This window comes from Larimichthys crocea, unplaced genomic scaffold, assembly GCF_000972845.2.
Source record: "Larimichthys crocea isolate SSNF unplaced genomic scaffold, L_crocea_2.0 scaffold137, whole genome shotgun sequence".
Taxonomy (NCBI): Eukaryota; Metazoa; Chordata; class Actinopteri; family Sciaenidae; genus Larimichthys; species Larimichthys crocea.
Window position 1 is genome coordinate 285,320 of NW_020851881.1, and position 12,162 is coordinate 297,481.

The following is a 12,162-nucleotide window of genomic DNA, read 5'->3' on the forward strand; positions in this document are numbered from 1 at the left end:
GCAGCTCTGTGTTCTCTGTTTTGTGCCTGCGAGTAGAGAATCGATGGAGTTTTTGCTCCTCGCTGCGTTAATGAGACAGAACCGATGGAGGAGACGGACCACGTCACCACGCGGCGGGTGGATGTGTTCACTGACTCCACAGGAGGAGCAAAGGTTACGTCTACATGCATCCACGAGCCTCGACCCCGTCGCTGCTTTCCCTTCTTTGGACCTCATCTAAGAGGAAACACCAGCAGGAGCTGCAGATTTGTTTCTGATCCACACAGAGTTACCTGATGGAGCTTCAACCCCGCCCATCTTATCTCCACCTTCTGAGTCTCACCTCGCTCTGCAGCTCAGAGACACTTTTAGCAAACTGAATCTCGGCGGTTTCTGGCAGCTGAGAGTAGAAGCTCTGAGCGAGGCTCCTCATCCCGTCCTCCTTGTACTTGTTCTACGATCAGAAAACAGACAGATCATAATTAGTATTAACAACAAACAGCTTGAGCGGTTTTCCCCATGCCAAACTCTGGTACGTGTTTAATAATAGTGACCACTGTTTTATGTTTGTCAGCAGAAACAGATGGACTCAGACTCGTGACGTTGACGGGTTCGGAGTCTTTCTGCTCTTACGTGGCTCTGCATGTCGGTGAGCTCTCGGGCAAACTGGTTCTCCAGAGTGTCGGGCAGCCGGTGGTAAGCCGGACACGACAAGTCCTTCTTACCAGCCTCCTTGTACAAGATCTGCAAGACACAGAGGGGACGACACATGGACGTTTGCACGGTGGTCTCTGTGCTCTGAGAATAAACCGGAGCGTCCTCGTCACACACCTGACTCTGCAGCTGTGAAGCTTCTTTAGCGTGTTGAGTCTCCAGAGTTTCAGGCAGTCGCTGATACAGAGACGTGGACGCCTGCTTCTTACCGGCCTCTTTGTACTTAGCCTGACAGAAAGGACGAGGTCAGTGTGAGGACTTTTATTCAAGCATACGTTCACCAACATTCGGCCTCAGCGTGAACCCACCTCGCTCTGCATGTCTGTCAGCTCTTTGGCGTGCTGGATGTCGACGGCGTCGGGCACCAGACCGTACAGGTTGACGCTCATCTCCTTCTTGCTGTCTTCTTTGTACTTGACCTTGTGATGAGAACAAACTCTTTAAACATAAATCTGTAAAGTCCAAAGTTTGGCGCTGTGGGACGGCTTCATGCCATACAGCCGTACCTCGCTCAGCAGCTCCGTCTGCTGCCTGGCAAACTGAGTGTCGAGGGTCTCCGGCATGTGGTGGTACAGACTGGAGTCTGTCTTTAAACTCTGCTTGTACTTCAGCTGCAGCACACACAACACAGACAGTTTAATATCAGGATGAAGGGGAAAGAAGAACAATCGAGGAACGTGGATCCTGTTGGGGGTTTGTTCACGTTCATGTGAGGCAGTTTGTTCAGGAATACTTTAAAAAATCGGACTTAAAACTCACTAAATTTACAACCGATAGCTGTGTGCAGGTGTGTGTGCTGCAGGTAGAGACGTGCTCTCACCTCACTCTGCAGTTCAGAAGCTTCTTTAGCGTGCAGCGTCTCCAGAGTCTCAGGCAGAGTCGAGTACACAGAGCTCATGGCTCCTTTCTTCCCAGCTTCTTTGTACTTCATCTGGACCAGAACACAGAAGTTCAGAACATGAAGCTGATTTCAAACCTTCACACGTCGTCAGCATCGATAAGAACATCATGGAGCATCTGCTGAACCAGAAGCTGCAGTAGAAGTTTGTCTTCCCCTGTTCAAGTCCATGCAGCGTCTGTCTCGCTCACCTCGCTCTGCAGCTCAGAGACACTTTTAGCAAACTGAGTGTCGCTGGTTTCTGGCAGCTGAGAGTAGAAGCTCTGAGCGAGGCTCCTCTTTCCGTCCTCCTTGTACTTGTTCTGGAAAAGATGGAAACAAAAGAGATGAGTGTGGTTCATAAACAGGGCTGACACAGATATGAAATGTCTGTGAATCTACATCTGAATCAGCAGTTTGTTTCCAGTGTGCCCGTTAAATCTGGTGCAGATCTGGTCCCCCATCTTCTCCTGGCCACAGACCAGATGTTGTTACTGACTGTCTCTCCCCTTTGGTCCCGTTCCTGAAGCTGATCTGGCCTCTGGTGAGTGTGGAAGGTGTGAAAACATCAGAGAGCGTTGGATACTGGAGCAGTGATTATTTCTAACCGATCAAACAGCATTCTTACTGACGCTCTCTGCACTGACTCTGAGGAGACGTCGGCTCTCACTTGAAGCTCATCCAGCATGTTCTCATCTCTTCCTGTTGATTTCATCTGGTTCCAAAATGTTGGAGGGTGTGTAACACTTTATTCCTCCACACTACACGAGTGTGTCTCAGGTTAACCGTGCTTTTCTCTACAAATCACTGAGACATCTTCAGGGAGTTACCCACGTCATGTGACGTCTGGCTGAGGGTTTATTAGGGTCCGAGCACGGCACGCTGGGACGAGGCCCTATTGGATTCCGAACGCTGAACGACGTTTAAAAGTAAATCGCATTTCCGACGGCACATATCCCCTCGAAAACTCATGAAAATTTGCCTGCCCCCCCGAAGTCGGGTGTAAAATTACGTATTTCAGGGGTCTCGCACATGGACGTACGCATATGGCTCTACCGCACCGCCTAGATGTGTGTTTTTGGCGGTGCCCCTCGCCACGGTTTCATCCACGTGTATGAAATTTGGAGGGAGTATGTAACATGCCGAGACGCACAAAAAAGTCTCTTGGTGCCCCGGGCTACAGTGAAGCGTACGGCGTCCAGATTTTGCCAAAGTTGGACTTTTCGTGTTTTTGCCTCATTTCCAGGGGTCGCATTTGAACGAACTCCTCCTAGGGATTTCATCCGATGTGCTTGAAACTCGGCGTGTGTGTTCTCAAGGCCTCGACAATGAAAAGTTATCAAAATCGTAAGTTTTCGCTTTTCTGTTTAGGAGGGGCGGGGCCACAAAATTCGCTGTGTTTTCGTGAAATTTCGACGTCCTCTAACTTTGCGAAAAATACTCCAATCTTCCCCAAAGCTCGGATATATAATGGCAGTCTGGCCTCGAACACATTTCAATGACAAAATTTGGTGATTTCCACAGCGCCACCTGTTGGCGACAGGAAGTGTCATATTTACTTGACACTAGCTTTCTCCAAAGTTTTTGTGTATATCCACCTCAAACTTGGTGTGGATGTTGTCAAGGCCTTGGTGTTGACATTTGACAATTTTCATGAGTTTTCATCAGAGGGCGTGGCCGTGACGGCGCGTCAAAGTCAACGCTGCCGATTTTTTCGAGAAAAAATGAGACTCCATTCACTTTTGGGCTGATTTTCAGGAAAAAGTGTTGGGCTATCATATAGTTTGTCAGAGCTGTCTGAAACTTCTTGTGCTTGTTAAGACCAATATTATGCACAATCCGGCTGCATAATTATTTAGGGGGTGGGGCAAAAAAGCTCTATAGTGCCCCCTGGAATGTTTCTTTGGCACAGCCCCGCCACAGTTTTGGACAGAGAGTTCTGAAATCTCAGCCGAATTGTAGAACATGGCAAGACCTACAAAAAAGTCTCCTGGAGCAACGGGCTACAATGAACAGGAAGCGAGATATATAAGAATGAAAATCGCCATTTTTGCTGTTTCGGCCTGGTTGACAAGGGGTCATGTTTGAACGAACTCCTCCTAGGGATTGTATCCAATTCACTTCAAACTTAGTAGGTGTGTTCACATAGACTTCCTGAGTAAAAGTTATCAAAATGATGAATTTTGAGGAAACGGTGTGGGCGTGGCGATCCATAAAAATGATTGAAAGAAGAAATCAGCAGGAAGCACCTTCTCAGAGCTGTCTGAAACTTCTGAAACTTCTTGCGGTCATTTCGACGTGCGCACATGTGCGAGGGCCCGACCATCACTGCTCGCAGCTTTAACTTACCTCGCTCTGCATGTCGCTCATCTCTCTGGCGAAGCTGGTCTCTGACGTGTCGGGCAGAGTGGAGTAGAGGGAGCTGGACATCTCCTTCTTCCCGCTCTCCTTGTATTTGACCTGGGAAGCATTGAAGAACAGCAGAGGATCACGGACTCTCTCTGGGAAAAGTCTGAAGACAAACTTGTCCTCAGACGTTCAAAGGAAAGAAAGGTTTACCTCGCTGAGCAGCTCTGCGGCTTCTTTAGCGTGCTGCGTCTCCATGGTGACAGGCAGCAGGGAGTACAGACACGTGTTGGCCTCCTTCTTACCCGCCTCCTTGTACTTGGTCTGCAGATTGAAATGAACACGGTCACTTTGCATGACGCCGTGCAGCCTCGCGTGGAGTTTAAATGAGTCGGTTCAGAGTCAGTTTGTCAGAGTCCGTCCGTGTACCTCACTCTGCAGCTCAGACAGCTGTTTGGCCAGCTGTGTCTCGGTGGTCTCTGGGAGCTGATGGTACAAACTGCTCTGAATCTTCTGCTTCACACCTTCTTTATACTTCACCTGCAGCAGACAGGGAGTGCTTTAAGTTGGAGCACATCACATCATCTTCCTACATGAGTACTAAAGGAGGAGTCCACACAGAAGAGCAAACACGTGTCTGAACACCTCGCTCTGCAGCTTTGACGCCTCTCCAGCGTGCTGGGTGTCGATGGTCTGAGGCAGCAGAGAGTACAGGTTGATGCTCATCTCCTTCTTACCGTCCTCTTTATACTTCACCTGCAAGGACAAACATTGTTTTTGGGTGTGCAGCTTCATCCATGAACCTTCACAAGATGTTCTTTCTGAAACTCTTCCTGTTACCTGGCTGAGGAGCTCGGAGGCTTCCTTAGCGTGGGCCGTCTCTAACGTCTCGGGCAGCACGTGGAACAGACTGGAGGAACGAACTTTCTTCTGAGCCGCCTTGTACTTCAGCTGAACACAAACAGGAGCAGAGACAATCAGGCATCTGTGACGGATGAGAGCGTGTGTGTTAATGTGTGCAGGTGTGTGTGCTGCAGGTAGAGACGTGCTCTCACCTCACTCTGCAGTTCAGAAGCTTCTTTAGCGTGCAGCGTCTCCAGAGTCTCAGGCAGAGTCGAGTACACAGAGCTCATGGCTCCTTTCTTCCCAGCTTCTTTGTACTTCATCTGGACCAGAACACAGAAGTTCAGAACATGAAGCTGATTTCAAACCTTCACACGTCGTCAGCATCGATAAGAACATCATGGAGCATCTGCTGAACCAGAAGCTGCAGTAGAAGTTTGTCTTCCCCTGTTCAAGTCCATGCAGCGTCTGTCTCGCTCACCTCGCTCTGCAGCTCAGAGACACTTTTAGCAAACTGAGTGTCGCTGGTTTCTGGCAGCTGAGAGTAGAAGCTCTGAGCGAGGCTCCTCTTTCCGTCCTCCTTGTACTTGTTCTGGAAAAGATGGAAACAAAAGAGATGAGTGTGGTTCATAAACAGGGCTGACACAGATATGAAATGTCTGTGAATCTACATCTGAATCAGCAGTTTGTTTCCAGTGTGCCCGTTAAATCTGGTGCAGATCTGGTCCCCCATCTTCTCCTGGCCACAGACCAGATGTTGTTACTGACTGTCTCTCCCCTTTGGTCCCGTTCCTGAAGCTGATCTGGCCTCTGGTGAGTGTGGAAGGTGTGAAAACATCAGAGAGCGTTGGATACTGGAGCAGTGATTATTTCTAACCGATCAAACAGCATTCTTACTGACGCTCTCTGCACTGACTCTGAGGAGACGTCGGCTCTCACTTGAAGCTCATCCAGCATGTTCTCATCTCTTCCTGTTGATTTCATCTGGTTCCAAAATGTTGGAGGGTGTGTAACACTTTATTCCTCCACACTACACGAGTGTGTCTCAGGTTAACCGTGCTTTTCTCTACAAATCACTGAGACATCTTCAGGGAGTTACCCACGTCATGTGACGTCTGGCTGAGGGTTTATTAGGGCCCGAGCACGGCACGCTGGGACGAGGCCCTATTGGATTCCGAACGCTGAACGACGTTTAAAAGTAAATCGCATTTCCGACGGCACATATCCCCTCGAAAACTCATGAAAATTTGCCTGCCCCCCCGAAGTCGGGTGTAAAATTACGTATTTCAGGGGTCTCGCACATGGACGTACGCATATGGCTCTACCGCACCGCCTAGATGTGTGTTTTTGGCGGTGCCCCTCGCCACGGTTTCATCCACGTGTATGAAATTTGGTGGGAGTATGTAACATGCCGAGACGCACAAAAAAGTCTCTTGGTGCCCCGGGCTACAGTGAAGCGTACGGCGTCCAGATTTTGCCAAAGTTGGACTTTTCGTGTTTTTGCCTCATTTCCAGGGGTCGCATTTGCACGAACTCCTCCTAGGGATTTCATCCGATGTTCTTGAAACTTGGCGTGTGTGTTCTCAAGGCCTCGACAATGAAAAGTTATCAAAATCGTAAGTTTTCGCTTTTCTGTTTAGGAGGGGCGGGGCCACAAAATTTGCTGTGTTTTCGTGAAATTTCGACGTGCTCTAACTTTGCGAAAAATACTCCAATCTTCCCCAAAGCTCGGATATATAATGGCAGTCTGGCCTCGAACACATTTCAATGACAAAATTTGGTGATTTCCACAGCGCCACCTGTTGGCGACAGGAAGTGTCATATTTACTTGACGCTAGCTTTCTCCAAAGTTTTTGTGTATATCCACCTCAAACTTGGTGTGGATGTTGTCAAGGCCTTGGTGTTGACATCTGAGAATTTTCATGAGTTTTCATCAGAGGGCGTGGCCGTGACGGCGCGTCAAAGTCAACGCTGCAGATTTTTTCGAGAAAAAATGAGACTCCATTCACTTTTGGGCTGATTTTCAGGAAAAAGTGTTGGGCTATCATATAGTTTGTCAGAGATGTCTGAAACTTCTTGTGCTTGTTAAGACCAATATTATGCACAATTTGGCTGCATAATTAATTAGGGGGTGGGGCAAAAAAGCTCTATAGTGCCCCCTGGAATGTTTCTTTGGCACAGCCCCGCCACAGTTTTGGACAGAGAGTTCTGAAATCTCAGCCGAATTGTAGAACATGGCAAGACCTACAAAAAAGTCTCCTGGAGCAACGGGCTACAATGAACAGGAAGCGAGATATAGAAGAATGAAAATCGCCATTTTTGCTGTTTCGGCCTGGTTGACAAGGGGTCATGTTTGAACGAACTCCTCCTAGGGATTGTATCCAATTCACTTCAAACTTAGTAGCTGTGTTCACATAGACTTCCTGAGTAAAAGTTATCAAAATGATGAATTTTGAGGAAACGGTGTGGGCGTGGCGATCCATAAAAATCATTGAAAGAAGAAATCAGCAGGAAGCACCTTCTCAGAGCTGTCTGAAACTCCTTACGGTCATTTCGACGTGCGCACATGTGCGAGGGCCCGACCATCACTGCTCGCAGCTTTAACTTACCTCGCTCTGCATGTCGCTCATCTCTCTGGCGAAGCTGGTCTCTGACGTGTCGGGCAGAGTGGAGTAGAGGGAGCTGGACATCTCCTTCTTCCCGCTCTCCTTGTATTTGACCTGGGAAGCATTGAAGAACAGCAGAGGATCACGGACTCTCTCTGGGAAAAGTCTAAAGACAAACTTGTCCTCAGACGTCCAAAGGAAAGAAAGGTTTACCTCGCTGAGCAGCTCTGCGGCTTCTTTAGCGTGCTGCGTCTCCATGGTGACAGGCAGCAGGGAGTACAGACACGTGTTGGCCTCCTTCTTACCCGCCTCCTTGTACTTGGTCTGCAGATTGAAATGAACACGGTCACTTTGCATGACGCCGTGCAGCCTCGCGTGGAGTTTAAATGAGTCGGTTCAGAGTCAGTTTGTCAGAGTCCGTCCGTGTACCTCACTCTGCAGCTCAGACAGCTGTTTGGCCAGCTGTGTCTCGGTGGTCTCTGGGAGCTGATGGTACAAACTGCTCTGAATCTTCTGCTTCACACCTTCTTTATACTTCACCTGCAGCAGACAGGGAGGGCTTTAAGTTGGAGCACATCACATCATCTTCCTACATGAGTACTAAAGGAGGAGTCCACACAGAAGAGCAAACACGTGTCTGAACACCTCGCTCTGCAGCTTTGACGCCTCTCCAGCGTGCTGGGTGTCGATGGTCTGAGGCAGCAGAGAGTACAGGTTGATGCTCATCTCCTTCTTACCGTCCTCTTTATACTTCACCTGCAAGGACAAACATTGTTTTTGGGTGTGCAGCTTCATCCATGAACCTTCACAAGATGTTCTTTCTGAAACTCTTCCTGTTACCTGGCTGAGGAGCTCGGAGGCTTCCTTAGCGTGGGCCGTCTCTAACGTCTCGGGCAGCACGTGGAACAGACTGGAGGAACGAACTTTCTTCTGAGCCGCCTTGTACTTCAGCTGAACACAAACAGGAGCAGAGACAATCAGGCATCTGTGACGGATGAGAGCGTGTGTGTTAATGTGTGCAGGTGTGTGTGCTGCAGGTAGAGACGTGCTCTCACCTCACTCTGCAGTTCAGAAGCTTCTTTAGCGTGCAGCGTCTCCAGAGTCTCAGGCAGAGTCGAGTACACAGAGCTCATGGCTCCTTTCTTCCCAGCTTCTTTGTACTTCATCTGGAACCAGTTCAAGAAAACCAGAACTGTGGAATTCAACTCGAGGGAAAGCTTCAGGTTGAAGTGACGTTCACATAAATTCAGGTGAATCTTTGGATTGGAACTAATCTTGCACACTGCACCTTTAATTACTGGTCGTCACGTGACCTTGATACGAGGGGTGTAATCTTTGTAATTTGATGTGTTTGATATCAGCCTCATATTTCATCAATTCATAATTCATTCACAGTTTATTCCCATCAGGGTCGAGGCGGGGTGAGTCAGTTCATTCATGCTCACACCTTCAGGTTAACCTGCATGACTTTGGACCAGAACCAGAACAACACAGGAAGGCCACAGATGAGAGTGTAAAACAAACAGGACTGATCCGAGGGCTCGTCCTCACCTCGCTCTGCAGCTCAGAAACACTTTTAGCAAACTGCGTCTCGGCGGTCTCCGGCAGCTGAGAGTAGACGCTCTGTGAGAGACTCTTCACGACGCTCTGCTTGTATTTATTCTGTGGAAGACAGACGCATGAAGAGTCACTCCTCAGTTCAGTTTCATTTTCTTGTTCCTAGTCATAGCAGAGCTTAAACGACGGTGTTTTGTCTCGGAGTCTTTTTAACAGTTTTCTGTTCACGCTCTACGTTTGATGAACTCGTCTTGGTGTCGTCTGATCAGCTCTGACGGTGAGCAGAGCCTCATTAGTCTGAGATGAAAGGCTGCAGCCTCTTTCATCCTTTGTTGATGATAATCAAACTCGTGATGTGCAAAATTCATGAAATTAAATAAGGTCAAACAGAAACACTGCAGCTTCCTGCAGGCGCTCCTGCACTTGGACCGCAGTGTTCAATGTTCCATCTAAACCAGCAGCATGTGTCATTAAATGTAAATTGGTATATTCATATTACAGTACAGAGAAACAACATTATAAACCTCGCTCTGCATGTCGCTCATCTCTCTGGCGAAGCTGCTTTCTGACGTGTCGGGCAGAGTGGAGTAGAGCGAGCTGCACATCTCCTTCTTCCCGCTCTCCTTGTACTTAATCTGGGAAAAAGAAACACGTTTAATCGTCGCACGGTAACGCTTCAGTTTGAGTGACAGCGTGAAGCTGCTCTGTACCTCACTGAGCAGCTCCGACGTCTCTCTGGCGCGTCGAGTCTCCAGAGTTTCAGGCAGCAGAGAGTAAAGGCAGGTGTTCACTTCCTTCTTTCCCGCTTCTTTATACTTCGCCTGCAGGCATCACAAAAACACTTCATGTGTACAATGTTTCCAGTTTTTAATAATCCATCAGTTTTGTCTCTTATCGTGTATATAGTCACTGTTCATGGCCATTTTTCTTCATGTTGTGCTTGTTGCATTCGTAGACAATGTGTTATTTCTTCTATGATGTCTGTGCATTGTTTCATGTTCCACATTACAGGCAGTTCATATTCTAGTTTCTTCTGTAACAGTCTGTGCACCATTTTCCAGAATACAGTGGTCCCTCGTTTATCGCGGGGGATACGTTCTAAAAATAACCCGCTATAAATGAAATCCGCGAAGTTTTACAATTATTATCCACGTTTTAAGGCCGTAAACCCCCTAACCACACACTTTTATTCACTTTTCTCAGACAGGCATTCACATTTCTCTCTTATTTAAACTCTCAAAGTTCAAACTTTCACAGATTTAACAGAAATAAGTACAACACTGTTTTAGTAAATGAAACCAAAGATCAAAACCTGTTTTCAAGGCCAAACAATTTTAACAAATTTAATTTTAATGATCAATCTACGAGGTTTGACACATAAGAAATTATTACCAGTAACTCAAAAGTATTTCACAGTTCCTCTGACGAGAAGTGAACCGCGTTATATCGAGGGACGACTGTATTACAATTTTTTGACGGTTCCATATGAGAGTGATCCGCCCTGGAAACATGTTGGATTTTTAATCATACGTTTACTCTTGACCTCCATCTATGAACTGCTGGATGTTTGTTTGAACTGAATTACTGAAAGTAATTTAGTTACTTGTATTGTAATGAAAAGAACTCAAAGTCAGGTGTTTTGTTGAGGCGTCGAACTCAAACATCTTTGGGCAGATAAAATGATTTCTGACACATAACGTGTGTGATCATAAAGTAACTCCAGCTCTACAGATCGACAACAGAACATCTCAACGTTTGACTCTGTGCTCTCATGTTTTTATGTGTCACGGCTGATAAGTTGTTTTTTTCTTCTGCTCTTCATTCAGCTGTCAAGAGATGAATATTAACCACAGAAGAATGTCTCCGGAAACTTCACGTCAAATGTAAAAAGACATTTATTTCTTTTCCTCTCTGCAGGAAACTCAAACTCAACTGTTAAACTAAAACACTCGGAGTGTGTGTGAGAGCTTCAGACGTGTTTCACGTGGCGTCGTGTACGCGTACCTCACTCTGCAGCTCAGACAGCTGTTTGGCCAGCTGTGTCTCGGTGGTCTCTGGGAGCTGATGGTACAAACTGCTCTGAATCTTCTGCTTCACACCTTCTTTATACTTCACCTGCAGCAGACAGGGAGTGGATTCACACGCTGCTGAATGCGACTGTGGAAAATCTTTCATAAACTGAAGGAGACAACAAAGAAGGACACCTCGCTCTGCAGCTGTGACGCCTCTTTGGCGTGCTGGGTGTCGATGGTCTGAGGCAGCAGAGAGTACAGGTTGATGCTCATCTCCTTCTTACCGTCCTCTTTATACTTCACCTGCAAGGAAACAATAATGATAGAAGGTTATTAAAGGATAATCATGACTTCTCATTGAGGTTTCTCCTCCAGTGACCAAACATCAGTCTGAGCTACAGAAATTATTATCCGTTTTAATATCATACCTCACTGTAGAGCTCAGACACTTCCTTGGCATGAGCCGTCTCCAAAGTCTCCGGGAGAAGAGAGTACAAACTCGAGTTCCCGCCCTTCTTACCCGCTTCCTTGTACCGCATCTAAAAAATAAAAAAACAAGTTTTAAAAGTTTTTCCTTTGGATGCAAACAGTTCCTCGAGCACTGGAGACGCTCTCACCTCGCTCTGCAGCTCAGCGACAGTCTTAGCAAACTGAGTCTCGGCGGTCTCCGGGAGCTGAGAGTAGAAACTCTGCGAGAGGCTCCTCCTGCCGCCCTCCTTGTATTTACTCTGAGAGAGGACGAACCAACCCGTCCGTTACTTACTGACACGCTCTGATTTAAGGTTGTTTCAAGGTTCTCAAGGTTCATCTGACCTACCTCGCTCTGCATCTCAGTCATCTCTCTGGCAAACTGGATGTCTGCGGTGTCGGGGAGCTGAGAGTACAGAGAGGAAGGAGCTCCTCTAACCAGCACCTTCGGCCGATAGTTCACCTGAGAGAGAGTGAGACGTGTCATGCCCAGCATCTTTCCCATGAACCCTGTGCCTCCCTGTGCTCTGGTCACATGGTCACGTACCTCACTCTGCAGCTGAGACACCTCCAGAGCGTGCTGGATTTCTGGAGTGTCGGCGAGTTGGGAATAGAGCGAGGTCGAGGCCTTTCTCTTCCCGTCCTCTTTGTACTTTTTCTGAAGCAGAAGCAGATCAGTGCTTTCAGGTCAGGTCTGTGTTGGCGGCACGTGATCGATATGATTTCTGTGTTTGCTTTGTGTGTTGAATTCATCTGCAGC

General features: G+C 47.6%; 1 protein-coding gene across 20 annotated transcripts in view; it reads right to left on the reverse strand.

The window, feature by feature from the left end:
- Positions 1 to 12,162, reverse strand: part of LOC109141272 (LIM zinc-binding domain-containing Nebulette) — a 59,205-nt gene that overhangs the window by 20,049 nt on the left and 26,994 nt on the right. For 10 of the 20 annotated variants that reach the window (XR_003461755.1, XR_003461768.1, XR_003461758.1 and 7 more), the window contains 29 exons: positions 11,950 to 12,060; positions 11,752 to 11,865; positions 11,552 to 11,662; positions 11,363 to 11,473; positions 11,127 to 11,237; positions 10,927 to 11,037; positions 9,633 to 9,743; positions 9,447 to 9,557; positions 8,917 to 9,027; positions 8,421 to 8,531; positions 8,206 to 8,316; positions 8,011 to 8,121; positions 7,795 to 7,905; positions 7,579 to 7,689; positions 7,369 to 7,479; positions 5,241 to 5,351; positions 4,972 to 5,082; positions 4,757 to 4,867; positions 4,562 to 4,672; positions 4,346 to 4,456; positions 4,130 to 4,240; positions 3,920 to 4,030; positions 1,783 to 1,893; positions 1,514 to 1,624; positions 1,200 to 1,304; positions 1,002 to 1,112; positions 811 to 921; positions 613 to 723; positions 323 to 433 (listed from right to left, as the gene is read on the reverse strand). The exons of 1 other annotated variant lie outside the window; for it this stretch is intronic. Coding sequence is in view for 2 of the 19 variants with exons in the window: in XM_027275445.1 (XP_027131246.1) it covers positions 323 to 433; positions 613 to 723; positions 811 to 921; positions 1,002 to 1,112; positions 1,200 to 1,304; positions 1,514 to 1,624; positions 1,783 to 1,893; positions 3,920 to 4,030; positions 4,130 to 4,240; positions 4,346 to 4,456; positions 4,562 to 4,672; positions 4,757 to 4,867; positions 4,972 to 5,082; positions 5,241 to 5,351; positions 7,369 to 7,479; positions 7,579 to 7,689; positions 7,795 to 7,905; positions 8,011 to 8,121; positions 8,206 to 8,316; positions 8,421 to 8,531; positions 8,917 to 9,027; positions 9,447 to 9,557; positions 9,633 to 9,743; positions 10,927 to 11,037; positions 11,127 to 11,237; positions 11,363 to 11,473; positions 11,552 to 11,662; positions 11,752 to 11,865; positions 11,950 to 12,060 (3,216 nt within the window). In the remaining 17 variants the exon portion in view is untranslated. 9 more of the 20 variants (XR_003461756.1, XR_003461763.1, XR_003461761.1 and 6 more) reach the window with 9 other exon arrangements.